The 27,864-nt window shown below is 44.1% G+C and overlaps 1 protein-coding gene across 5 annotated transcripts; it reads right to left on the bottom strand.

The window, feature by feature from the left end:
* Positions 1-1,279: 1,279 nt before the first annotated feature.
* Positions 1,280-21,916, bottom strand: LOC102936895 (intracisternal A particle-promoted polypeptide). 5 transcript variants are annotated; one of them, XM_043521130.1, is made up of 10 exons: positions 21,732-21,916; positions 20,336-20,513; positions 20,170-20,259; positions 18,462-18,893; positions 17,266-17,421; positions 15,407-15,574; positions 11,061-11,198; positions 8,999-9,121; positions 4,737-4,957; positions 1,280-3,577 (listed from the first exon to the last, which is right to left on the bottom strand). In XM_043521130.1, the coding sequence occupies exons 3-10, from the start codon at positions 20,252-20,254 to the stop codon at positions 3,353-3,355; spliced, it is 1,548 nt and encodes a 515-aa protein (XP_043377065.1). In that variant the 5' UTR covers positions 20,255-20,259; positions 20,336-20,513; positions 21,732-21,916; the 3' UTR covers positions 1,280-3,352. The 5 variants fall into 5 exon arrangements, with proteins under 5 accessions (XP_043377065.1, XP_037762233.1, XP_037762231.1 ...); XM_037906305.2 differs by having other exon boundaries at positions 20,438-20,513; positions 21,732-21,914; XM_037906303.2 differs by having other exon boundaries at positions 20,170-20,513.
* Positions 21,917-27,864: the final 5,948 nt, after the last annotated feature.

The following is a 27,864-nucleotide window of genomic DNA, read 5'->3' as shown; positions in this document are numbered from 1 at the left end:
CCAAGCAGAAATCTAGTTCTAGTTCCCTAGCAGGGGCTGAGCAACTAACTACACAGTGGATGGGTTAAGTTTTTTTTTGGCCGCTCAGTACATTTGTAAACTGTAGACACTTCACAATGGGCTAAGTATTAAATGTGCTAGAAAAGTATAGTGCAAGCTTCTCCACCATAATCTTCTAATGCCCCTCATTCCTGCTATAGCCAACTAAGGCAGAAAATTTTAAGTGGGTGATGGCTGTGTAATATAAACTTAATGGACTTTCAGTTGTAGCCTAAGCACATGTTCCATCAGTAGAAATCCAGCTAGCAGTAGGTATAAATGCCTGATAGTGAAAAGTCTGCAGTAAATGGATAGTTAAAGGTAAGCTACAAAGGTTTTACCAACTATTAGATCCCAACCAAGATGGGAGTTTAGGAATGATGTTCACATGTATAGTGCGGTAGGATTGCATTTTAACAGAATTACCTCCCTACAACCTCTACTTGTAGCCACCAATTTCCTTGTTCCTTCAGAGAAGGAACAAGCCTTATCTACTACAGAGATGAAATGAGCATGGCTCCCTCTTCAAGATTCGTGAGCCACGTACACTGCCAGAAACATGATATCTTATAAAGTCTGCAGATCTTAAAGAATGCTGCCATCTCCCTTTATATAGCACTGATTAGCGTAACACTTGCTACATCCCTTAACCGCTAGGATTTTCAAAGGAGGTTGTGTTAAACTTTTGCACCTTTAACAGCAGACCCTGGAAATAGCGATGTGTTGTTTGGCTGTAGAGGAAGTAAAATGGAATTTTTAAAAGAAAAGCAACGTTCACTCTTTCACTCCTTCTTATTCAACATGGCTGCGTGATAAACAAACAAGAGATCCATGGCAGCACAGTCTGGTATGAGGCCAGTTGTAGAAGCTGTCCCACCTCTCATGGGCAAGACTAGGTATGTGGTGGTGGCAGATTGCAAACCCACAACCTTCAGCCAACAGATGAAAGGCATGAGCACTGGTCAAAGGGACTATTTCATGGTACAACAGAAATGCATCCATGATTCCAGGGTGAGGGAGAGAAGGAGCTGACAGGAGAGACAATAAAGTAAGCCTGCAGGACCCAACTGAAATCTTATAGGGTCCAAATGTAGGAAGCATGGAAATCTTCAGATGCTTGATTGTAAAAAACATTTCCCTCTTCAGCTCTTTTCAGTCAGGAGGCTGCATGCAGGACAGGTTAGCTATCCAATTAGCCCCCATTCCCAAAGACCCTTTAATCAAAGGATCTAACCAGGAGTAAGAAAATACAATAAATATTTTATTTCAGAAGCACATTTCTTTGTAGCTTAAAAACAATCTGTCAATGTTGGCCTGGTTTAAAGCTGTTTATCTCAATGTTTGTCAGAAGTTAAACACAAAGTTTCAACAAGAAAAATAGAACTCATTTTTGTTACAGATAACAGCAATGCCACTCGCCATCATTACTAAAAAAAAGCACTCAGTGTAAAAACCACACAGTTCCACCATTACCTAGGTATACACTCATGACCTGTAGCTAGTTATGAGAAGTATACAGCAATTTAAAAGCAAACTCACCCGGCTCAAATTAAGGGTATGAGAAATAGGGGCTAGCTTCCCAGCCATTAGAAGTCCTTCCTGAAGCAAGAGCATATAGGAGTTTAATTAAAAGGATCAGAGAAGCAAGCTCTCTGTTATATAGCAAAGGTCAGCAGGTGCAGTTAACATTTTTGTCCTTGAATATGTAAATTCTCAGTTTTCAGAGTAGCTACTACACAAACTGGAGGCTTCCCCACCCAAACAACTTCATACTGTGCAGGTAACATCCTTGATCTGGAAAGTGGGTGCCCCCTCTGTCTACACAGCGAAGGCTTCCCATTGCATTACACTTCCCATGCCGGTTTGTGTTCCAGAAGATTCTCTGATTGTGCTGTGTTGGACAGTCTCATTTGTGACTTGTATCTAAGTCCCAGGTGACTTATTCAATCCCAGCCAAGACAATGCAGTAATAGGGTGCAAACAGAAGCTTCAAGTACCAGGTGTGTTTTTTGTTTAAGACAGGAAGATTAAAAAACTGGAAATGGTGTCATGATTGCTAAAAAAAATAAATATTTTCCCAATAAGTGCTCTCACGCTAAATATAGGACCTTTAAGACAATGGCAAAATGACCAAACAATAGTAGCATCACTTTGAAACAGAACACAGACAATTTGTTACAATTTCTGTCTACTTCAACCTGGAAAAGGCAGGGTGCAAGCCAGAGGCGTCACCTTTTGAAGTGGGAAAGAACAGCAGCATCTTGCAGAAGGGTGTCTATCCCACTACCTGACAGTCCCTGTATGTGTGTACATGTGCACAGGGTAATCACTTCCAGAAAAGGAAGAGTGAAGGCAGAAGGAAGAGTGGGCATTGTAAGAAGAGGTGATGACATTCCCAACTGAAAAGCTCAGTAAAAATCCTATGACCAGCACACAGATTAAACATTTGAGTCATTGGTGTCACTTCTTGGAAAAGTAGGGAAGGGAAAGTCCACACTTGGGTGGATAGGAGCACCTGCCACCCACAGGGAAACAGGACACTAGTATGATAATAGCATGAACAACAAAATTATGTTGAGCTTTACAGGAAGAGAAGCAGTGGAGTCAGACTGTCAGCCACTTATCACCAGATCCTTTATCCAGAAAACCTATTGGGGGACAAAGGACAATTCACCTCCAGTTAATTTCCAGGGTGCTTGTCCAGAAGCTGAAGAGAACCTCAAGTGGGATGAGACTGTAACTGGAACTATAAATTTTTTTTTTTTTTTAAACCAGCCTCACCTGGCACATTCGCTGCCAGCAAAACACAACTCCTAGTGCTAAGGAAACAGCCAAGCTGCTCTTTACACAGCTAGGGCTTTATCTGAAGTAAAGGAATCACCCTCTAGGTTTTCAGTCCTGCTAATGATACTAGCTTTCTTCCATCATGGGAACACGGAGGAGTTTCAAGTCATCCCAGCACACAGGAAAAATAATCTCTCAGATGAGGTCCAATTTGCCAAATAGTCGCCAGTTGTTTCACATTCAATTAGCTTAATCTAGTCATGAAAAGCATTTCTGCTCTCAACAGATGGTACTTCACAAAACAGACTTTGGATTGGCCAGTTGTCATTTTAGGGGCAAATTCATTCTCTTTTGCTCAGAAAAAGCCCTTTAAACCTACCTGAGGACTGCTCCCCTAGCAACTCCACATGAGAGCCATGTAGTGGAAGAGGATCCTGGCCAAAGAAGCATGAAACCTCATTGTCTGTAGAAAGCCAGATGCTCATCCTTCCCCCCTGCTAATCTTCCTCGAGTTCTTTGAAGATCTATTTCATAACACAGCCACACCTCCTTCACAGCGGCTGGTGATCATGTTTGATATTTCAGTCCATGTGTCCATATGAGGGTTATAAACTTCAACAGAGTCCGAGGTCACTGGGGCAGCGAAATCATGACTAGAAGCTCGGCCTCCCGAGGCATAAAGAAGTCCGTTCACAGCCACAACACACACACCAGCTCTGGGTATCTTCATCGATGCAACCTCAACCCATTTCTCCTAATAAGGGGAGAAAAATTTTTTTTAAATGTTTTACATACATATACACACACGATTTTGTTTTTTAAATAACCAGAAAATAGCTGTGCTATAAGTAAGCCCGTTAGGCACAAGTACCCCTCCTCCACCACTTCCCAAGAGAATAACTCTAAGTTTATTGAAATGTCTGAAGTCCCCCAAATGACCACTTAGTTACTGTCAGCAGATTCAAACATGCTAACAACACCACCACCACCACCCATGTATGTGGTCCCTTCCACCCTGAAAGAACCCAAAGCACTTTGCAAAGATGGGCTTGATCCTGCAAACCCTTAATTATTCTCACAAGCAGTCCCATTGATGTAAGGTTTTGTGAGAACAGGCCATCTATGTACACCTCTGGGGTAGAGCACAACAGCTGTTTAGCATTGCACAGGAACAGCACACAATCATTTGAGACATGAAGTGAAGAAAACTACATCCACACTGCAAATTAAAGGGACTGTAGGAAGGCAAAATGTAAAAGCCACCAGGACTGTCAACACTACTCTTATGAAAAGTGCCACAGGAACCAGAACTTAAGTCAGAACCTACAGACAGCACTGTGATTTCTAACACTATTTTGGGATACTGGTTTGGTACCGATTCGGAGGGAAAAGCAATAACAGCGTCACTTCAGAGCTGGTTTTATGGTAAATTCCATGGTATCTAATAAACCTGTCTAGTATCTGGAGTAATATATTGAACCTATAGCAGAACTGCTCTTCCACATTCCCCAGAGTATTTAGTAGCTACAATCCTTCTGTTTATTGTTAGTGTGTTGGTTAGCTTCCAGTTACCCAGAAGAACACACACATGCTTTTCAAACACTACACGATTAAGATTAGATAGATATACTCAAAGATCAGCAAGTATACAGACACCACCTCAAAGACCCCTGAAGTAGTTTCCAGATTACTGTCAGGGAGCAAACAGGAAATGGAGCTTGTTTTAAAAGGTTTATCTCATAAACTTGAGTTTTGTTCTCACCAGGTACATAACGGCTAAGGTAACAACACAATCTACCACTATGAAGAGTAAAAAAAGTTATCGGGGAATAGGCAGCATGTATTAGCATCTTTATACGTTCTAATAAATGAAGCTGTAGTCTGTTGCAAGATTCCTAGGCACTCTACTGTACCTCTTCGAAGGAATACCTCTCTACAGTAGGAAGTGCATCTTGTGTCTCATTCCATCCTCCAACAGAATAGATGCAATCATTGAGGGCAGCTATGCCAAGGTACGCCCTTCGGGTGCCCATTGGAGGAAGTGTAGACCAGCGTTTGGATATCGGATCGTAGACTTCAACAGAACGTAGCTCGACTCCTTCACTGCTGATGCCCCCGACGATGTAAATTAAACCTGGAGAGACAGGGTTTTTCCGATTAAATCTATGCTTAGGCAGAGCAGGCATCACAGAACAGAAGTTTAATTGTAAAAAGAAAAGGAGTACTTGTGGCACCTTAGAGACTAACCAATTTATTTGAGCATAAGCTTTCGTGAGCTACAGCTCACTTCATCGGATGCATAAAGTGGAAAGTACCGTGAGGAGATTTTATATATACACACAGACCATGAAAAAAAATATACATTGTAAGGAGAGTGATCACTTAAGATGAGCTATTAGCAGCAAGAGAGTGGGGCGGGGGGAGAGAAAACCTTTTGAAGTGATAATCAAGTTGGGCCATTTCCAGCACATTTCCAGGAGTTAACAAGAACCCTCCAGCATATCAACCTCTTCTCCCAGTTTAGTGTCATCTGCAAACTTGCTGACGGTGCAGTCCACGCCATCCACCAGATCATTAATGAAGATATTGAACAAAACCGGCCCCAGGACCAACCCGTGGGGCACTCCACTTGATACTGGCTGCCAACTAGACATGGAGCCATTGATCACTATCCATTGAGCCCGACGATCTAGCCAGGTTTCTATCCACCTTTTAGTCCATTCATCCAGCCCATACTACTTTAACTTGCTGGCAAGAATACTGTGGGAGACCGTGTCAAAAGCTTTGCTAAAGTCAAGGAACAACACGTCCACCGCTTTCCTTTCATCCACACAGCCAGTTATCTCGTCATAGAAGGCAATTAGATTAGTCAGGCATGACTTGCCCTTGGTGAATCCATGCTGACTGTTCCTGATCACTTTCCTCTCCTCTAAGTGCTTCAGGATTGATTCCTTGAGGACCTGCTCCATGATTTTTCCAGGGACTGAGGTGAGGCTGACTGGCCTGTAGTTTCCAGGATCCTCCTCCTTCCCTTTTTTAAAGATGGGCACTACATTAGCCTTTTTCCAGTCGTCCGGGACCTCCCCCGATCTCCATGAGTTTTCAAAGGTAATGGCCAATGGCTCTGCAATCACATCCTCCAACAAATAGCAGTGTAGAAATTTAGGCTCGGGTTGGAGCCCAGGCTCCGAGACCCCTCCCTCCTCTCCAGGTTTCCAAGCCCGGGCTCCAGCCTGAGCCCAAAGACTACACTGCTGTAAGCCCCAAACTGCAAGCCTGAGGTAGTTAACCTAGGCTCTGAGACTCGCTGCAATGGTTTGTTGGGATTTTTTGCAGGGTAGACTTTCACAGGCGGAGCTTGGGGTGGGGTGGGGACAAGGGAGAGCGTTGCCCCCCCCCAAACTGCAAGCTTCAGGGGCAGGCAGCCTGAGTGTGCAATGCAATGAGTTCTGCAGAGGAGACAGGAGAGGTGCTGCTCCAAGTTTGCGCCCCTGAGGCAGGGAGTCAGAATTTTGTTTATAAACAGACCGATTTGCAGGTGATTAAGGAAAGGCTGTTAGAATGTTTCTTAAAGTTAAATGATCTGTTCCAAGCTTGGTGAAGTGCAAAAAGTAAGTAGCCTAAATGACAGAAAGTAATTGTTGATTTTTCTACAATTGTTTCAATTGTTCTATTCAAGAGGTAGTAACAACGTTACTAATATCTTTCTTTGAGAAGATAACTGGTTTTTCAGACAAAGGAAATGCAGTAGATCTAATTTACCGGGATGTCAGTAAAGCATTTGATACAGTTCCACATGAGAAATTATTAATTAAATTGGAGAAGATGGGCATTAATATGAGAACTGAAAGGTGGATAAGGAACTGGTTACAGGGAAGACACCAACAGGTCATACTGAAAGGTGAACTCTCAGGGTAGAGGAAGGTTACTAGTGGAATTCCTCAGGGATCAGTCTTGGGACCAACTTTCTTTAACATTTTTATTACTGAGTGTGGAACAAAAAGTAGGAGAGTGCTAATAAAATCTGCAGATGACACAAAGTTGTTAGGTATTGTCAATACCAAGGAGGACTGGAATACCAAACAAGATCTGGATGACCATGTAAACTGGAGTAATAAGAAATGGGATGATATTTAATAGTGCACAGTCATGCATTTAAGGACTAACAACAAGAATTTTTGCTATAAACCGGGGACTTATCAATTGGAATCGACAGTGGAGGAGAAAGAGCTCGGGGAATGGTTGATCACAGGAGGACTATGAGCCATCAGTATGATGCAGCTGCGGTCCTGGGGTGCATCAGGTGATGTATTTCCAGTAGAGACAGGGACATGTGAGTACCGTTATATAGGGCACTGGTGAGACCTCATCTGGAATGCTGTATGCAATTCTGGTCTTCCATGTTTAAGAAAGATGAATTCAAACTGGAACAGGTGCAGAGAAGGGCTACTTGGATGATCTGAGGAAAGGAAAACCTATCTTATGAGAACAGACTCAAAGAGCTTGGCTTGTTCAGTCTAAGGGTATGTCTACACTTGCAGAGTTTTTGCGCTGTAAGTTTCACCGGTGATAGGGAACCGGTGAAAGAAAAACGCTGGTTTGTGACTCAATTCCTCAGGCATCAGAGAGTGTTTACATTAGCAGCTCTTCCATCACAGATGAGAGCAGCGCTCTAGGGCAGCTATCCCACAGTGCAACGCTCTCCAGTTTGACAATGGATCTTGCGGGAAGTGGTGTGTGTGATCCCGGGGCATCCTGGGTCCCTGCACAGCCTCTTCTCCCCAAAGACTGATCAGCTCCAGTAGCTCAGCATTGCTCCAAGCAGGGGATGGTTTGCTCTGTGGAACAGGCATTGTCACCTGGCCAGATAAGCGAGCACTTGCCAAGAAAACAGGAAAGGGAGTTTCAAAGTTCCCGGGGCTTTACAGGGGGAGGAGTGGATGTGTCGGTTTACCTGGCAACAAAGCAGCAGAGCTGCTGGCTAGAGTGGTCACCTAGGCACTGTGGGATATCCTCTGGAGGCTAAAAGTTGTGTAAACAGGAAGAACTTGTCTTCACTTGCACATCAGCACAAAAGCATCACCGGTAAGAGCTGTACGCCTCTTGTGGAGGTGGCTTTCTTTTTGCGGTGAAACTTCTCAGTTTCACTGCAAAAAGTCATTGGCAAGTGTAGACGGTCCCATGTCTTTTGTGCAACAAAGGGACTTTTTCCCGCTTTAAATGGCAAGTGTGGACATGCCCTAACCATTAGAAGACTGAGGGGAGAGATGATTACTCTGTATTAATATATCAGAGGGATAAATACCAGGGAGGGAAAGGAGTTATTTAAGTTAAGCATCAATGTGGACCCCAGAACAAATACATTATAAACTGGCCATCAACAAGTGTAGGCTTGAAATTAGGTGAAGGTTTCTAACTATCGAAGGAGTGAAGTTCTGGAGCAGCCTCCTCAGAGGAGTAGTGGGGGGAAAAAACCCCAACTGGCTTCAAGAATGAGCTTGATAAGTTTATGGAAGAGACAGTATGACAATAGTGTATGGCCCATTGGCGACTGCCTGCTGCTAAAATTCCCAATAGCTGGAGACAGGACACTAGGTGGGGAGACCTCTCAGTTATAACCCTTTAGTCTGAGTCAGCTGAGACAAGCCAACCACATGTGTTGTACTGCACTGTAGATATACCCTAAGTTAGCTGAGGAAAGGCAGGTGACCACTTGTGAGGCCTGAGTGAAAATATTTATTAAAAACATTCATACAAGATACGTCTCTGGACCTCTGTCTTTTGAGATGGTCAATACTGGCTGGACTTCATGTTCACAACCACAGGAAAACTATTTTCAAGGGTAACTGATAGGGCAGGGCAAAATTTTCTAAGTTGGTTTATTAAATCTTGGGTTTATATTTTTGTTAGATGAGTGGAGACCTTTAGGTTCAAGCTCCACAGAAATAAAACAATGTATCAGAAAAGGGGAAATGGCGGAAAGGAGGAGAACCACTGATACACTCACAGAGCTGAAAGCACCACAGAGCTCAAGATGTTTTACAAAGTTGCAAGGCAGACACAGGTAGGAATCCCTGATTGAAATGTAAAGCTTCAGATTCCTTATACAGTACAATTACCCTCTGAACTATTGGTTATTATTCATGTGGGAAAGCCATAACCAAAAACCACTCACCTTGCATTTCACAACACCCAAAATAGTAGCGGGGCACAGCCATACTGCCCACTAGCTCCCAGCTATTTAATTCAGGGTCAAATCTTTCAATTGTGTTGCCGATTTCTGCTCCCACCCAGCCTCCTGCAAAAAGGAAACATGCAGGTAAAGTTTGATAACACAGAAGTAGGTCTTTTTTTTTTTTGGTTGTTTTTTTTAATATCTATAAAAGTGGATATGTCCTTGTATCAGTGACTTATAGGTCAGATTCAATAGACTGCATGTTTGTATACAAGGGAAATATGAATACTTACAACATATGACAAAACCACCTGGTTTAAATAATCAATTAAATGCAAGACAGATTCAGAGTCCAAATAGCACTACCAAAGATAATTATGGAAGGAAATACCTTAATATGATTCAACAAAAGCACATGTAGAATAGAGAAAACAATTATAAAGCTAGCAAGTCTTATGTTTCAGGGCAGGAGGAGATCACCACCTAGGGAAAACAATTTCCTCCATGTTATTAGTACTGATTAATTATGGGCACTATGGCATATATGAAACATCTGGAATTGGCCACTTTTGGAGACAGGATACTAGACTTGATAAGATATTGGACTGTTTTGTTCTAGCAACTAAAATGTTCCTATAACTTTCACTCCAAATATCTTTTACTTTCCCAGTGGTATACAATACTAGCGTATTAGATTTTTGTTACACTTCAGCATTTGGTTTTTAAAATCTTTCAAACACCTAATCTGTGAAGCAATATTTAGAAGACAGTGATATGGATGACATGCACACAGTTATGAATTACTTTTGACACATGCATAGCAGCCTGTCAGATTTTCCTTTTGCTTATTGTTTAAACAATTAAAAGCCCAAATAAAGCATAATTAAGGATCTGCTTTCCCCTTACCATTTCCCCCCACATTTCTTTGTATAACAGTCTATTTTTACAGGGAAAGGTTACATTAAGCTCTTAAGTGATATGGGAGAATCTTGTAAGATTCTTGGGAGAATCTTGTAACTTTGGCCAGTTACTGAAATAAGATTCTTTTGGAGTTCTGCTCAATAAGGTGGGTGGAAGATTACAAGTACTGGATATTTACTTTTGTTATATGCAAATATTAAATAGCACCAGAGATGAGTGTTGTGTTTTACAGAGAGGATTACCACACAGCCCCTGTTCAAAGAAGCTTATACTCTAGGGCCCTTATCCTGCAATAGACTGTGTACAGGAGGACTGCTGCACCTACACAGAATCCTGATTACTTCAATAGGGCTTCAAGCAGGCACAGTAATACGCTTGTGTGCTATCGATTGTAGGATTGCAGCACAGATAAGATCTATGATGAGACTCAGGGAAAGATAACATCAGACAGGTGCTCACAAGATTGTGAAGCAACTTGTTTTTGCAAGTCACATAATGTTGGTAGTTCCTTATTTTAAAAGAAGATATATTTTATTAGGCTGACATGATAGCGAAGGTCTATTTAGCTGAAAGCTTTTGAGAAATATGTATTTTAGGTTCTTGTAACAATTTAGGAGTGAGCCTGGCTGTTAAGAGCACATGGACTTCTCAGTTCTTGTCTCAGCTCTGCAACTGAACTTGTTGGACAAGTCACTTAACCACTCTTTACCTCAGTTTTCCCATCCATCCACCACAGAGGGCTGTGAGGCTTAACGTCCAATAAAGCACAGATTCTCAGATAAAGGTACTATAGAAGTAGAAAGTCTGACAAGGTGTTTTGGAATGCTTTTAAAAAAATAAAAACAAACTAAAAAAACCAGATTAACTTGCATACACATATTTTGGTGTGGGTATTATGGAGTCATTCTGAGAGTACGTGCTATTCCATCGGTTGGCTAAGATGCTTCGCTTGGAATTGATGGCACCTCCCCTACGAGCACTCACAAAAACACCCATCAGCTGCAAGTTACAAGTAACCACTGATTTTTAACTCTCAGTATTATCGGATTTTAATGTTAATATTTAAACTCCGCAAACTGATTTGATCCGATGAACTAATGGCTTTAAAACCAGCTTTACTGAAAGGAAACTGTATAGTTACCCAAAGCATAGATAGCACCATAGCATGCACACACTCCAAGTCCGCACCGAGGCTGGTTCATGGAGGCCACAGTTGTCCACTGCTTAACAACAGGATCGTAGCATTCAGTACAGTCAAAGATCATTGAATCCTTCTCTCCTTGGTAGAAAAAAGGCAGAAACAAATAGATTAGTTAGATTAGATTACAAGGAACAGTGGTTCTCAACCCATTTACCATTGTGGGCCGCATATGCGGATCTGTGTGTGTTATGTGGGCCGCATCCACACAATATCTATGCTACCTATAGGACATCCTCAGGGCCACATGGGCCGCAGCTGTATGTAGGTTGAGAACTAGTGAGTTAGAATATTCTGCAATTCAGATATACAGGAACAGCCCGTCGCGTATAGTATCTGAATTGAAACCATTGCTCTCATCTTGCCAAAGTGAAAAAGCAACAAAAAACCTTGTCTACAGCACAAAACTGAATTAGCGCTGAAAATGGTTTTCAGCAATGGTTTCCCAAAACAGCCGTGAGTGAAACACTGCAGCACTGTGCTTCTGCATGAAATATTTAACTCTACAGTGCTATTACTAACATAGGTAGGAAAACACAGGGTTTTTTGTTTGTTTGTTTTTTTAAGGACTATAGCATTTAACATTATAGTATATCTTTTGTTTCCTTTTACTACATGTACACACTACGTTCATTTTAGACAGACTGAGCTAACTTTCCCATATCCTGGACACCTCCAGCTGAGAACAGGAAACTCCGGTTTTGTAATGGAGTTTATATTATACTGAGGTGTAACTTAAGCTGACAATTTTATTAAATGTGCCATTTGGTCCCAAGGAATAACAGGGAAATCCTCTCATGAATCACTAACTGGTTAAAAGACAGGAAACAAAGGGTAGGAATAAATGGTTTCCCCATTTGAGAGAGGTAAATAGCAGGGTCCTCCAAGGATCTGTACTGGGACTAGTGCAGTTCAACATATTCATAAATGATCTGGAAAAGGGGGAGAAAAAGCAGCAAAATTTGCAGATGATACAAAATTACTGAAGATAGTTAAGTCCAGAGCAGACTGCAAAGAGTTACAAAGGGATCTGAATAAATTGGGTAACTGATTAACAAAATGGCAGATGAAATTCAATGTTGGTAAGCGCAAAGTAATGCACATTGGAAAACATAATCCCAACTACACATATAAAATGATGGGGTCTAAACTAGCTGTTACCACTCAAGAAAGAGATCTTGGAGTCATCCTGGATAGTTCCCTGAAGAACGTCTGCTCCATGTGAAGCAGTAGTCAAAAAAGTTGACTGAATGTCAGGCCTATTCGGAAAGGGACAGATAATAAAATAGAGAATATCATAAAGCCACTATGTAAATCCATGGTACACCTACACCTTGAATAGTGAAATTGGAAAAGTACAGAGAAGGGCAACAAAAATGATTAGGAGTATGGAGAAGGTTCCATATAAGGAGAGATTAAGAAGACTGGGACTGTTCATCTTAGAAAAAAGAAGACTAAGGGGGGATATGATAGAGATCTACAAAACCGTGACTGGTGTGGAGAACGTGAAGTGTTATTTACCCCTTCACATAACACAAGAACCAGGGGTCACCCGATGAAATTCATAGGCAGCAGGTTTAAAAACAAACAAAGGAAATACTTCTTCACACAATGCACAGTCAACCTGTGGAATTCATTGCCAGGGGATGTTGTGAATGCCAAAAAGTATAACAGGGGGCAAAAAAGAATTAGATAAGTTTAAGGAGGATAGGTCTATCAGTAATTATTAGCCAAGATGGTTAAGGACATAACCCCATGCTCCAGGTGTTTCTAAACCTGCAACTGCCAGAAGCCGGGAGTGGACAACAGGGGATGGATGACTTGAAATTTCCCTGTTCTGTTCATTCTCTCTGAGGCCTCTGGCACTGGCCCCTGTCAGAGACAGGATACTGGGCTAGGTGGACCATTGGTCTGACCCAGCAGTATGGAAATCCTTATGATCTAGTGCCACCTTTTGGAAGAATGGAAAATACATCAAAACTGCTAAGGACTCTCCGATACTATTAATTTGGAGCACCAGCAATAACATCCATATACAGAGTAGTAACTTGGTCCCAAAGAGCACAAACACACACTTAAAAGACAAACCCATTTCTGACCTTGGTCTGCAGGAGATATATTTCCAGTTAATACACAAGTTAATGCACATTTCACTCAGGTATTCATGACTAAGCCATAGTTTAACCAATTTGTCAGAATATGAGACTCTCCCTATAATCAATGTTCCCTTAACACTGATAGTATGGTAACAACAACAAAAATCCTACACTGCCCTATTCAGAAGTAAAGTATAATAATTATAAAGTACAAATTTGACATATGTTTAAGGAAGTACCATCACAATGCAAGATGCTCCTGAAATATATTCAATGCATTCAGCAAACAAGTCACAATAACAGAAGACACTAACTCTAATGAAAGGCAAGCTTTCAGTAAATTTCTATTTGTTCTTTTAAGAAAAAAGAAAAATGAGAAAGATTCAAGTGTAGGTCCATTATATAGCAGAGAAGGACAGCTAATAATGGATGACATAAAGAAGGCTGAGGTGTTTAATGCCTAGTGTGCTTCAGTCTTCGCTAAAAAGCTTAATGGTGACAAGATACTCAGCACAATTAGCAATAAGGGGGAAAGAACACAAGCCAAAGTAGGAAAAGACCAGTTTAAAACAATATTTACTTATGTTAGATGTATTCAAGTTGGCAGGGCCTGATGAAATTCTTCCTAGGGTATTTAAGAAACCAGTTGAAGCAATCACGGAACCATTAACAATTATCTCTGAGAACTCATGGATGATGGGTGAGGCCTCAGTGGATTGAGAAGCGCAAACATAGCACCTCCCTTTAAAAAGGGGGAACAAAGAGGACCTGGGGAATTACAGACTAGGCAGCCTAACTCTAATACCTGGAAAAATACTGGAACAAATTATTAAACAATCAGTTTGTAAGCACGTGGGGGATAACAGGTTTATAACTAGTAGCCAGCATGAGTTTGCCAAGAACAAAACAAACCCAATTTCCTTCTTCGACAGGGTTACTGGCCTGGTGGATAGAAGGGAAGCAGTAGACATGATATTTCTTGATTTAAGAAAGCCTTTTTACACGGCCCCCCATGACATTGTCATAAACAAACTAGGAAAATGTGATTTAGATGAAAATTACTACAAAATGGGTGCACAACTGGTTGAAAGACCATACTCTCATAAGAGTAGTTATCAACAGTTCACTGTCTAACTGGGAGGACCTATCTAGTGGGGTCCCATACAGCCAGTACTGGGTCCAGCAATATTTTCATTAATGACGTGGATAACGGAGTGGAAAGGATCCTTACAAAATTTGTGGAAGACACCAAGCTGGGAGAGGTTGCAAGCCCTATAGAGTACAGGATTAGAATTCAAAACAACCTTGACAGATTAGAGAATTGATCTCAGTTCACAAGATGAAATTCAATAAAAACAAGTGCAAGGTACTATACTTCGGAAAGGAAAAATCACGTGCACAATTACAAAATAGGGAACAAGCGGCTAGGTGGTAGTACTGCTGAAAAGAATCTGCGGGGGCTATAGCGGTCCACAAATTGAACATGAGTCAAGGTGATGCCATTGCAAAAATGGCTAACATTATTCTGGGGTATTTTAAACAGGAACGTCACATGTAAGAGACAGAGGTAATTATCCCTCTCTACTCAGCACTAATGAAGCCTCAGCTGGAGTACTCTGTCCAATTCTGGGTACCACACTTTAGGAAAGAAGTTGATAAATTGGAGAGAGTCTAGAGGAGAATGACGAAAAAATTAAAAGCTTTAGAAAACCCCAATCTATGAAGAAAGGTTTAAAAAAAGTGGGTATATTTAATCTTGAGAAAAGAAAACAAAGGGGTGTCCTGTCAAATATGTTAAGGGCTGATATAAAGACAGGGATCAATTTTTCTCCATGTCCACTAAAGGTAGGACAAAAGGTAATGGGTTTAAATCAGCAGCAAGAGAGATTTAGGTTCGCCATTAGGAAAAATTTTCAACTATAAATTCTGGAACAGGCATCCAAGGGAGGTTGTGGAATCCCCATCACTGGAGGTTTTTAAGAGCAGGTTGAATAAACACCTATCAGGAATTGTCTAGGTATACTAGTTTCTGCCTCAGCACATGCAGCTGGACTGGATCACCTCATGTAGGTTCTAGTCCTAAATTTCCATTGTTCTACTAAAATTACAGTCCCCAGGGACTTTACAATGGGCAACACCCCGGCATCATCTGATTATAGGGACCCAAAGTAACATATTCCTTTCATCGTTCACCTCCAATAGCATAAACCATTCCTCCCACCACTGCCACACCCAGACCGCTGCGAGCCTGGTGAAGTGAAGACACAGTGGTCCAGTAGTGACTGAAGGTGTCAAAACGCTCCACACAACTGAGGGCTCTGCTGTCACTCCAGCGTCCCCCCTGCAGTCGAGTATATCCACCTAGGCAACAGATAGAAAGTACATGCATAAGTTAGCAGCTCTCCCTCGGCAAGGTCCCAGCCAATTCTAATGCAATGGTTCAAGTGTTACAAAAAACCAGAATAATAGCAAAAGATATTATAGCGTGACTAACATCTTTCTTCAGTGCAGTCATGCCTATGGCCAATGCTCATGTATCAGACTTCTTCCTTCAGCAGGGAACTTCAGAAACTATTCCAGCAGAGAAATCAATATTGTTTTTAGTGTTTGAAAAATCACTGGGGAGGCAGCGTGGTCTAGTGCAGAGAGCACTGGATTGGGACTCAGGAGACCTGGGTTCTACTCTTGGCCTGCTGGGGTGACCTTGGGCAAGTCACTTTCCCTCCCTGTGCCTCTGTTTCCCCATCTGTAAAATGGGATGATGATGCTGAGCTTCTCTGTAAAGCGCTTTGAGATCGATTGATAATCTTACCTATTTGGGGAGTCTGAACACTTGCTATAACAGCTGGATACAAACACCTTCCAGGGTATTAGAAGCTGAAGCACCTTACTGTGTATCAATGGAAATTTTCTCCTAGATTTACTAAGTATCTGATGAAGGAAGGAGGATGATTTTGTGGTTAAGGCATAATGCTTGGATAGTACTGAGCCTTAGGAGGAGATAAGGTTTTTATGTAGGGCTCTGCCACAGATGGTTTGTGTGACCTTGGGCAAATCAATTCATCTCAGGCTCAGGTTTTTCATCTGAAAAACAAAGATGATGGTGCCAACTTCAGAAGACCCCCACTGGGAGGCTTAATTCAATATATGTTTGCAAAGCACTTTGAGGCACCTGACCGAAAGGTGCTCGAGAAGGGCAAAGTAGTGTTATCTGACCTATGACCTTAATCTCATGATAATTTTGCAATTCTTAATACACCAACTCACGGAACGGTCACCTCCATTATTCACAATAAGTGCTTCTGCACAAACTTCATTTCAGAGGTAAACATATTAAATGAACAGTGGAACTAAAAAATTTGAGTATAACCCCATATGCAAAAGGCATGAGTATTCTTTGATTATAAAAAGAAAAGGAGTACTTGTGGCACTTTAGAGACTAACCAATTTATTTGAGCATAAGCTTTTGTGAGCTACAGCTCACTTCATCGGATGCTGTAGCTCACGAAAGCCTATGCTCAAATAAATTGGTTAGCCTCCAAGGTGCCACAAATACTCCTTTTCTTTTTGCGAATACAGACTAACACGGCTGCTACTCTGAAACCATTCTTTGATTATATCCATCATTCATAAAAGACCTATTAATTTACAAAGATCTCCAGACTGATACAAAGGTGCTTATTTTAAAAGGGGAAGAAACACAACACCCTTAGGAGGCAAGCTTTATATGCATGTTCCACTTGTGAACAGGGCACATAACAGGTTGCATTATTGCTCTGCACCTGAGGCAAGTGATTCCTGAAAGATTACTCCAGACTATGATACTGCATTCAGGAAAGATGAAATATGAATGTATTTGTATTTTGTACTGTGCTCCAGTTATTTACTAATAAAACACATTATTCACAATTGTAGTCCAGCAACAGAATCACTGTATTAGATACACAACACTATTTTGGCAGCTACCTTTTGACAAAGAATTTAAAAGATTTTAAGGCAATATGAAATATCAAGTCACTTTTCTAAAAAGGTTAAAGCAACCAGATTCTAACCTACTGCATAAAGGTACTTCCTGGCTTTCCTCCGGGGACGAGCCTTAGATGCTTGCAGAAAATTGCTGACTTTGTTCTCTTTGGGAGATTTACAGACTTCACAATATTCTTTCAACAGGGTTTGCAGAGCCACCCGAAGGCTGAAATCTGAAACTCCTTGGAAAAGAAAAATTAAAAGAAAAGAGACATGAAAGAAAAAAGAGTCACAACAACTATAAACACCAGTAATTGACCAACCCAGGGGAAAAATATATGTCAACTATCATCATCATCATCATCTCTCTCTGCTTCTCATATGACAAACCAAGACAGATTTTGGCAGATTTTGAAAATTCTGGTCCAAAGTTTCATAAAGGCTTAGTTTTAAAATCAAAACGTGAATATATATTAAATACTCCTGGGGGCATCTGCACCAAAAAATTAAAATTCTGTGCACATTTTAAAATTCTGCAAATTTTATTTGTCAAAATAACACTACATAATCAAACCAGTTTCAATTATTTTGGTAATTTATTTCAAAATACTTGTCAGCAAGTATATCTGCAACAGTACAGACACACACAAAAATTCCCCCAGGAGTAGAGAGTTAAAGAAACACCTATGACAACCCAGTTCCTGTTTCTCTGTCCCCTTTCCCCAACCCCCCAGGGCCCAGTTGTAGGCCCCCCCCCGGCCCAGATACCCATGCCCCCTGCACATACACCCTAAAGCCCAGCCGTGTGGCCACCCCTTGCCCAAACACCCACCCCTCCCCCCCAGAGCCAGGGATCCAGAGGAAGAAACAGCCAGAGGCTCTTCTCCAGGCTTGCACAGAATTTCCTGTGTGCTGCCCTCCCATTCCCTTAGGGCATGCTGGGAACTGCAGCTGCCAGGAGCCCTGCAGCGCTCCCTCCCTGTCCCCTAGCAGTGTTTTCTATGTACCAGCTGGGTCCAGTGGCCCCTAATGGTGGCTAACAGCACAGCAGCCAATTTATGTGGGGGAAAGGAAATTCTGCATGCACAACATTCATTTCTGCAAAATTCTGCATTGCGCAGTGGCACAGAATTCCCCTAGGAGAAATTAAACAACTCAACTTCTTTAGTATAATAGTCAGTTGTTACATTTTTAAAGTGGAAAAAACAAAACCCCATGATCCTTTACCAAGGACAAATACTCCATCCAAACAAACATCTTCATTTTTCTTTCTCTCTGTTACCTTCTATGTATTTTAAGAGTCTCTGGGATGGTAACAGAGGGAATCGAACTGGATCCAGCACTTCTACCACATGTTTCTTTCTTTTTCCCAGATCCTTCAAAATCCACTGCATTGCAGCTGTGAAAACTTGGTACTCATCCTCTATAGTAAGCTCTTCACTTCGCAAGATCTTAATAAGCTGCTCCTTTGTTAGCGCCAGGAACTCCTCACCACTCTGAACTTCCAGAAAGTGAGCATGGATGTAATTCTCTGTGAACTCCTGTAGGTCACGGCAGGCAATTTGCTCAGAGAACTGGAAGAGTCCAATGCAGTTCAATGGGTCGATCTGCCCCTTCAGAAACTCACAGCAAAGGTCCACAACTTCAGTCAGCTGGAGCATGTCTGCTGCTACTATCAGCTCCTGAACATTACTCTCGCCAACATTCACTGCTCCTGTATGCGGAGGACAACATGTGACAAGCAGGCCACGTTTCAGATGTTATAACAGCCTACACAGTGCGAGGCCTTAGTCTTTTCCATTTGAGTTAGACATTTTGAACTAAATGTTCATTTGCTTTGCAAAATTACTGTCAGCTCAGTAATGCAGTAAGATGTTTACATGTAGCTGAAAAGGAATTTATCTGGTCATCGCATACTTACATTAAAACTGGTAAATACAAATATGAGGGATAACCCAGAACTCCTGTGAATCACAGACAAAGTCTTGTTGATTTTCTGCTGCATGGTTATTCCAGTGACTCATCTAGCGAAGACCACAGCATAATTAAATAACTATGACCTATTTATGCTATGTTTATAGATGCATATAAAATTTCTGTATCAGCAAAACACATAAAATATTCCCTTCTTGCTCCCTTTCTTTTAGGCGTTGATCCTGCAAAGGATCTGCTTCAACTTGATTTCAATAGGAATATACATGTGCTTAAAGTTAAGAAATAGTAGGAGGGAGAAAGAATTAGGAAAATTCTTACTTAGATTATTGCTATCTAAACTTGTCTACCTACATGAGTGACTTGAGGATTCTGAATTTTTTTTTTAAAAATTTATAGATAGATATAAATAAATAGATATCAGCTACCACTGAATGCCACTCAACCTTGTCCTAATGGTTATCTGATTATATGAAGGCATCAGAGCAAAGGTAGAGAAAGGATGGTGGCCTTACAGATCAGCTCACGAAGGTGGTTCCAACTCTAAGGAGTCTTAGGGAAGAAAAAGTGTAAAGTTGCGGGAGAAGTAGCCAAACTGACAGTCAAGGCCAGCATCATTGGTGGAAAGGGTCAACATGATAATGAATACCAGCCAACTACATGTGTAGAGATATATACCGGCACATGCATACAGTACGTGTATGTTTGTATGTATCCAAACATTTATAGAGACAAACACACAGTACTGAATTTCTCCTCGCTGTACAAGCACTGTATTACAGCAGAACAGAATCTTAGAATGTAGAGATAGAGACCTTTTAGATCCTCTAGTTCCTCTCCATGCCAGTACAGGACTGATTCCTATTGTACTTTTACAAATGTTTAGTCCAGCCTAGTTTTAAATGTGCTAAGGAATGGGACTTTCAGCACTGTACTGTAAACTGCACAGGTCAGCAGCAACATTTAGGGTTTGAGCCAATCAATAATTGTCATAGCACAAGGTATATGAAGTGAACATTCCACTTTTCATTCAGAATAGCAAACAAACGTAAACATACCTGTGTAAATAAAATCCAGGAGCATCTGAAAGATGCCAGCCTCTACTCCTAGGATCCGTACCACATCCTTTGAAGATTCTTTCATCCCTCCTGTGAACAGAGCAGCAAAGTAAGGGCTGCTTGCAGCCAAGACCAGGCGATGGACCTTAAATGCTTCTTCACCAACCTGGAGCTGCACATCACAGAAATTATGCCCACATCTCATCTTGTTCATCTGGGCGAGGATGAAACGGGCATGCATGTCTGAGGAGAAAGGGCTGTCGCCTACCCTGGGACAAGCCACACAAGCCATGATGATCACAGAGAAGGCCAAAGGCTGCTGTCCATTGTCAGTCTCCAAGTGCCTAGGAAAGAGAATTAATAACTTGGGCAGGTTCATCTAGTGGAGTCAACACTCCCCATTATTACAGTAAGGGTTTTTCTGATGAATTAAGGGAACTTGAAGAATGCAGCAGCCAGAAAGGAAAGTGCTGAGCATGGAGCACACAAAACTTTGCCCAACAGAGGGTCACAATGGAAACTTGCCACCAGTCCAAGGGACACACCTGTGTAAAGAACTATAACTGGTCACATCCGCCCATCTCCAGTGAGGGGTGACCCCACCGATATGAAAGGCCACTGCATGCCATGCCCCATCTGGAACTCACTGGAAAGATCCGTCATCTCTGCTATGGCCCTTCGGGGGAGGGGGGGGATCATGCCCACAGGGTGGCACCGAGCTGATGGCAGCTGCAGTCCGTTTCACTGGGACGCGCGTGCATGAACGTGCAAGGGTCCATCGGGGATGGACAGGGGCTGTGGAGGGGCCGTGGAGGGGCCGCACGGAGGCTGGAGTGCGAGAGAGCGCACAGGGAGGGGAGGGGCAGTGGCAGGGGGGCTGGGAGCAGCTGGGGAGCGAAGCACAGCGCCGGGGGGCAGCACAGGGGCCTGGGGGCCGGAGGCGGGGGAGCGCAGGGAAGGGAGACTCCGGGTGGGGGGGAGGAAGGCTTGGTGACGGGGGCAGCGCAGGGATTGGGAGTCCCGGGGGCAGCACAGGGGCTGCAGGGGAGGGAGGCTAGGTGATGGGAAAAAGTGCAGGGGTCCGGGGGGTGACGGGGGGGCGCTCAGGGGCTGAGAGTCCGGGGGGGGAGGGGCGGCGCAGGAGAACCGGGGGCGGGCGCTCAGGGGCTGAGGGTCCGGGGGGGCGGCGCAGGAGAACCGGGGGGGGGGCGCTCAGGGTCCGGGGGGGCGGCGCAGGAGAACCGGGGGCGGGCGCTCAGGGGCTGAGGGTCCGGGGGGGCGGCGCAGAAGAACCGGGGGGGGGGGGGCGCTCAGGGTCCGGGGGGGCGGCGCAGGAGAACCGGGGGGGGGCGCTCAGGGTCCGGGGGGGCGGCGCCGGAGACCCGGGGGGGGGCGCTCAGGGTCCGGGGGGGCGGCGCAGGAGAACCGGGGGGGGGCGCTCAGGGTCCGGGGGGGCGGCGCAGGAGAACCGGGGGGGGGGCGCTCAGGGGCTGAGGGTCCGGGAGGGGGGGCGGCGCAGGGGCTGAGGGGTCGGGGGAGGGGCACTACCGATCCTCCCTCACCTTCTTCCCGCTCAGCGGGGCGCGGCGGCAGCGCCTTCCGGCCTCCCAGCAGCCTCTGCGCGCTGCAAAGCGGAGGGAGGGGAGGCCCGACGAGGCGCAATGATTACGTGAGGGGGGAGCCCCCCCCCGACACCAGGGTAGAACCGCGCGTGCGCAACCCAAGAGCCAGTCGGTGAGGCGCAGGCGCGCTTCTTGCCGTTAGCGGTGTGACGTTATAATCCTCTGCCCCCCCCGCCCTTCGCTACTACTGGGCATGCTCAGTAACCCTGCGCGAGCCGCTGCCCCTTCTCGGGGTGCGGTGGGCCCCTGGGGCAAATGGCAGGGCAAGGGCCAAACCCGCTGCAGCCGGGGGGCGGGGCCGAGCGGTGACTCGTGGCGGAGCCGGGAGGTTCCAGCTTGAGCCCCCCCCGCTGCACAATGCCCCCCTCTAAGTCCCCCCCGCACGGTTCCCCCCCCAGGAGCCCCTCCCCCGTGACGCAGCGCCCCCCGCTGAGCCGCGCCCCGCTCCCCGCAGCGCGGGGCCCCCTGGGGCCGGCGGGGGCGAGACGGGGGCGAGGGACCCCCGCGCACCCTCGGCTCGGCTCCCCGCAGGACAGCGCCGAGTGCCGGGGGAGGGCGCCGCCCCGGCCCCCTCCCGCTCTGACAGGCCGCCCCGTCGGGCCTTACCGGGGCGCGGAGGCCGGCCCCGGCTCAGACGGGAAAGATCCCCCGCCGACTCCCCCCCAGGCCGCCCCCAGGTGCGGAACAACACCCGCCTGGCACCGCCCTGGCTGCCAGTGCCCCCCCGTGAGAGCCGCGGGGCGCCCCCCGCCCGCACGCTCCGGGTTCGGCCCTGATTCCGCGGGGCGGGAGCGCCACCGGGAGCGCTCTCATCGGAGCAAGCCTAAGTGCGGGGAGAAAGAGAAGATTCCCACCTCGCTTTACTAAAAAGGAAAGGAGTATCGATTAATACATGGGTTCGTCTCTAAGGTGCCACAAGTCCTCCTAGTTCTTTTTGCGGATACGGCTGCTCCTCTGAAACCACCTCACTTCGTTTACTGAAAGAAAAGGAGTAGTTGTGGCACAAATGGCCCACCTTGATTATCATACACATTGTGAAGACAGTGGTCACTTTGGATGGGCTATTACCAGCAGGAGAGTGAGTTTTGGGGGGGCGGAGGGTGAGAAACCTGGATTTGTGCTGGAAATGGCCCAAGTTGATTATCATACACATTGTAAGGAGAGTGATCACTTTAGATAAGCTATTACCAACAGGAGAGTGGGTTTGTGGGGGGGGGGAGAAAACCTGGATTTGTGCTGGAAATGGCCCAACTTGATTATCATACACATTGTAAAGAGAGTGGTCACTTTGGCTGGGCTATTACCAGCAGGAGAGTGAGTTTGTGGGGGGGGAGGGTGAGAAACCTGGATTTGTGCTGGAAATGGCCCAAGTTGATTATCATACACATTGTAAGGAGAGTGATCACTTTAGATAAGCTATTACCAGCAGGAGAGTGGGATGGGAGGAGGTATTGTTTCATGGTCGCTGTGTATATAATGTCTTCTGCAGTTTCCACAGTATGCATCCGATGAAGTGAGCTGTAGCTCACGAAAGCTTATGCTCAAATAAATTGGTTAGTCTCTAAGGTGCCACAAGTCCTCCTTTTCTTTTTGCGAATACAGACTAACACGGCTGTTACTTTGAAACTTTGTTTACTGTGAGACTTGCCAATAATTACCCACAGACAAAAAGAACAGGAGGACTTGTGGCACTTTAGAGTCTAACCAATTTATCTGAGCATCAGTTTTCCTGAGCTACAGCTCACTTCACCCACATACAGTCACAGGGAACATTTTCCCACACGTGGTTATCACAATGATTTTTTTTCTTTACAATGTTGCCCCTTTAAAATTACCCTGAAAATTAATCTGAACCTTACATTCTGTGTATTATTTTTCCTCCTTTCACTTTGATTTAATTCAGATTTCATTCTTGACAGGGCTCAAAGTACTCTCAGATTTAGATTTGTGGAGATATTTTACACCTAAAAAAAATCATTGGCAGGAAGTTAAGTATGTTCAGATATCAATACGCATATGCTGTTTCTGCTAGTAAACACATGCATATAAATGCACGTGCACACTGCTATAAAGCAATATACATTTTAAGCCATGGTGATGATAATCCCTTGAGATTTATTAGTTCACTGATGCTTTGACATTTATTAATCAGAAGTGGCCTGCGAGCAAAGGATTTAGAAATCGCTGAAGAAGGCTGGATCAGTCGCAGTCTGATGTCAGCTGTTAGACACTTGACCTGGGCTGGGGTTTTCACACCATAGTGCCGAATTTACAGCTCCAGGATAGGGTTGCTGTGGCTGCTGATTTTGCCATAGAAAGCTTGACATTTTGGCAGTAACGTGACAGAACGCTTGTGTCTCCAGAAGGGGGCACTGCATTCACAAATTTCATCTTTACAATGAGATGGAGAGCCCGACAGTATGCAGCCAGTCATCTCAGATGAGGCTTCCTATGCAGCTGCTAAAACAAGCAGCACAATTACAAGAATGGGCCTGAAATCACATTTCGCTCGTTAACTATGAAATTTTGTATGGAGGAGGAGATCTTCCTGCCTTCTGATCAACCAAACACCGGGCATTACAAGTCACAGCACTAAAGGAATAAAAAGCTGCCTGTGTTTTGTTTCCTTTACTAGGTTTATAAAGTAACATTTGCCTGATTAACCAATTGAGTGCTAATTACATACCAGGCCAGCAACATAAAAGGCACCTCCATTATTATGTATTATTATTATTAAGACACTGTTGTGCTAGGTGCTCTGAAAGCACAGAATTGAAAGTCTCTGTCCTGAGATCTGACAATCTGGCGCTGCTCCATGTACCAGGCTGCCTATGCCCCCCGCTGAAATGCTGCTCTCCTACCGCCAGTAGCACTCCAATAATGGAGTAAAATTTGCCACATGAGTCATATATTTTTCTCTCTCAATAGACTTGTGTGTCAGTGTCAAAGCTGCAAGAAGCTTTCCATTTACCTTTCATTTACTCTAGTAGTAACCCATAAACTCTCATGTCTGGCCATACCTTCCTTCCTGGTTCAAGGAATCTCTTCAAAGCCTTTTCAGTTGCCTACAAGGGTTGCTACTGAAACACTCCTTTCCCCTGCCCTCAAACCCTGCAGGGAGTGATTCTGTGGCCTCCTCAGTATCATGTTTTTAAACAATGCAACAATTTTGAATAAATACCACCCTTTTTTGTTTCAGTAATTGTATTTATCACGTCTCACAGGAAAATCTTCAGCAAACTAAATTAATTACAGTATATAAAGGTAGATATATTTTATAATAGTTAAAAGACAAATATTGATTTTGAAAAAGCGTCTTTGTTTGTGTGCCCAGCAAGCAGACTCCTTCACACAGTCAGCCACCACAGTGCTACACTGGGTGGGGGGAACAGCTTGCTGAAGAAAATGCTTCCATTGCTCTGCCTCAGTGGCACTTGTGATCCACTACATTTTCCTTCTGAGTCAATGCTGAGCCAACACCTCAGATGCTTAGGAGCGCTGTGGTACAGAAGGTGCAAACTTTCAGAAGAGACATAAAATAGAGGCCTTGACTATTTGTAGTTATTAAAAATCACGTGGCCCTTTCTGTGAGAGGAGGGGTGTTGGTCATATGGCTAAATTCCAGTACAGGTGAGTACATTCTGCCAACCCAAGTTCCCTTACAGTTTCAAATGGATATGATACCCTTCACTTCCTGTGCTAAACTGTAGTGCAGGATTGCACTTTGTTTTATATAGTCTTGCACTACTAAAACAGTTGTTACATTCCACTCCAGAAGAGACTGCCTTTCAGTGATGCAGAAAGTGGTTCCTCTGGATCCTTACCTGACTAGGTTGTTGTGATAATTAACAATGTAAGGCACTTGAGTCCTTCGGATGAAAGCTGCTAGAGAAGAACAAAGGATTATTATGATTAGAAATACCCTGTTGCTCTAGTTCACTGCTCTTTTGCATCCATTTCCAAAATGCCGTCTTTCTGTTAAGACAGAAAGACGCTGTAAGGAAGTCTCTTCTCTTTACATATAGCTCCGTGTTCCATTCAAATCAGATGCTGTTACCTGTACAGGGCTGTCATACAATTCAAACAGCTGGGCAGTCACATGCTTTGCATCATGGGAAGATTGTGCCCCATAATATTCTCTGCTTTGCTGTGAGGCTGAAGCTCCTCAAAAGGGCAGGACGAAAGGGACTGTACTTCAAAAGAAGGAATAAATACACTGTGGTTCTGTACAGTACTCATGCTTATAGAGAAAAGAACAGACTCCTCAGTCATTGTGCATAGTACAGAGGTAACAGCGCTTGATTTCAGGAGCCCTGAAGAATATTTCAGGACTGTGTGTAGCAAACTTCACTCTCGTTTAGTGCTGAGACTCCCAGCCATACCATAGCAAGACATGATGTTTGCATGAGAGAAAATAACGAAAAAGTAAAAGCTCCGTCAGTCCAAAGTAGACACAAACATTAAAAGGATTCTGTAGTTTGATCCATTCAGTATAGGGTCAGATTCTGATCTCACTTGTACAGGAGGAAATCTGATACACAGATGTAATTGAGGTCAGAATAAAGGCCAAAATGTTTGGCCACTAATACCCTTTGATTAGCAGATTCTTGTGTTTAAGCCATGGGCCTGGATTAAATCCAATCAGGCAACTTATTTTTAAAGTAAATATCCTGTATGCTGTTTGCCGGATACTAGCACAATATTGTTTTCATTTTTCTCATTTTTCCATTGGGAATAATCATCTTGTTGAGAAGAACAGTGATCTAATGAGAGACTTAACTTGAGAGTCTGAACAATGAATATATTGCAGCTGTGTGAGAGGGGAACCAAGGCGGAATCCACAGGGGGTTTAGTGCATTTCAGAGTAAAAAGGCAGAAAAGATGGTGATACTGGGACACAAATAAGAGTCAGAGATTAACACAGATTGGAACAGGAGGCAGGGCCCTCACTGCACTAGCCATAGAGAAAAGGGAGCACTGCTTAATCAAACGATCTGGCAGAGACAGAGATCCTGTTGGCTGTTGACTGTGTTCTTCCTTACTTTAACACCTAGTAGGCAGGGTCTCATTTCAGAAAAATTGTGGATGTGGCACAGAGTCCCCTAGGTAAAGGGTTTCCCTGTTCTTTCCCAACAACTCTCATCTAAGACCTGACAAACTCACTACACCAAATACATGTCTTACAGAATAGTTACCCATAAAGAGTAACATGAAAGGTATCTACAGAAAGCTCATAACTTGTCTAGACTTCTAATCATTGTGAGGTGTATGTACTGTGACGGGGCAAGGCCAGATGGCTACAGAAAAGTAGTGGGAGATAGATATATTAGCTCCAGGCTAAACAAAGCTTTGGTACCAGGATAAGTGAAATGGCAGCTGCTCCAGGTCAATTAAGACACCTGGGGCCAATTAAGAACTTTCCAGAAGGCAGGGAGAACGCCAACTTGAATGGGACACCTGAAGCCAATCAGAGGCTGGCTGAAACTAGTTAAAAGCCTCCCAGTTAGTCAGGTGGGTGTGCATGTGAGGAGCTGTGGGAGGAAGTTGTGCTGTTGGAGAGACTGAGTAGTACAAACCATATCAGGCACAAGGAAGGAGGCCCTGAGGTAAGGGTGAAGTGGAGCTTCAGGAAGTGAGGGCTGCTGTGGGGTAAGTAGCCCAGGGAATTGTACATGTCATGTTTCTAAAAGGTCAGCTACTGTAGCTGATACTATTAGGGTCCCTGGGCTGGAGCCTGGAGTAGAGGGTGGGCCTGGGCTCCCCCCCTTTGCACCCTGATTAATCACTGAGACTGGGAGACAACAGAGACTGTACAAGGAAGGAAAGCTTCTCCTCACCTCCATTGCTGGCTTATGATGAAAATGGCTCTGTAGACTGTGACCCTTGTCTCTAGAGAGAGAAGGGTTACATGGAGGGTCACAGTGAGCCTCTGAGGCTAGTGAAATCTGCCAGGAAACGCAGGACCCATGGATGCAATGACAGAGCTTTGTCACAGTATGGATAATATTTAGGGAATAATGTATACTGAAAGATTGCTTTATGAACTTGGAGTAGAAACTGGTCTCCAGGAGGT

Source organism: Chelonia mydas, chromosome 8 (genome assembly GCF_015237465.2).
Source record: "Chelonia mydas isolate rCheMyd1 chromosome 8, rCheMyd1.pri.v2, whole genome shotgun sequence".
NCBI lineage: Eukaryota > Metazoa > Chordata > Testudines > Cheloniidae > Chelonia > Chelonia mydas.
The sequence above is the reverse complement of the archived record's forward strand: the minus strand, read 5'-3'. Positions and strand labels throughout refer to the sequence as shown.

Bases quoted from the DNA above. Each gene is read 5' to 3' on its own strand.
- LOC102936895 (XM_037906303.2), bottom strand. From the start codon at position 20,461: ATGGCTTGTGTGGCTTGTCCCAGGGTAGGCGACAGCCCTTTCTCCTCA. The intron at 18,894-20,169 runs GTATGTTTACGT...CTCCGCATACAG, and splicing joins CCTGGATTTTATTTACACAG to GAGCAGTGAATGTTGGCGAG. The intron at 17,422-18,461 runs GTAACAGAGAGA...TTCTTTTCCAAG, and splicing joins ACTCTTAAAATACATAGAAG to GAGTTTCAGATTTCAGCCTT.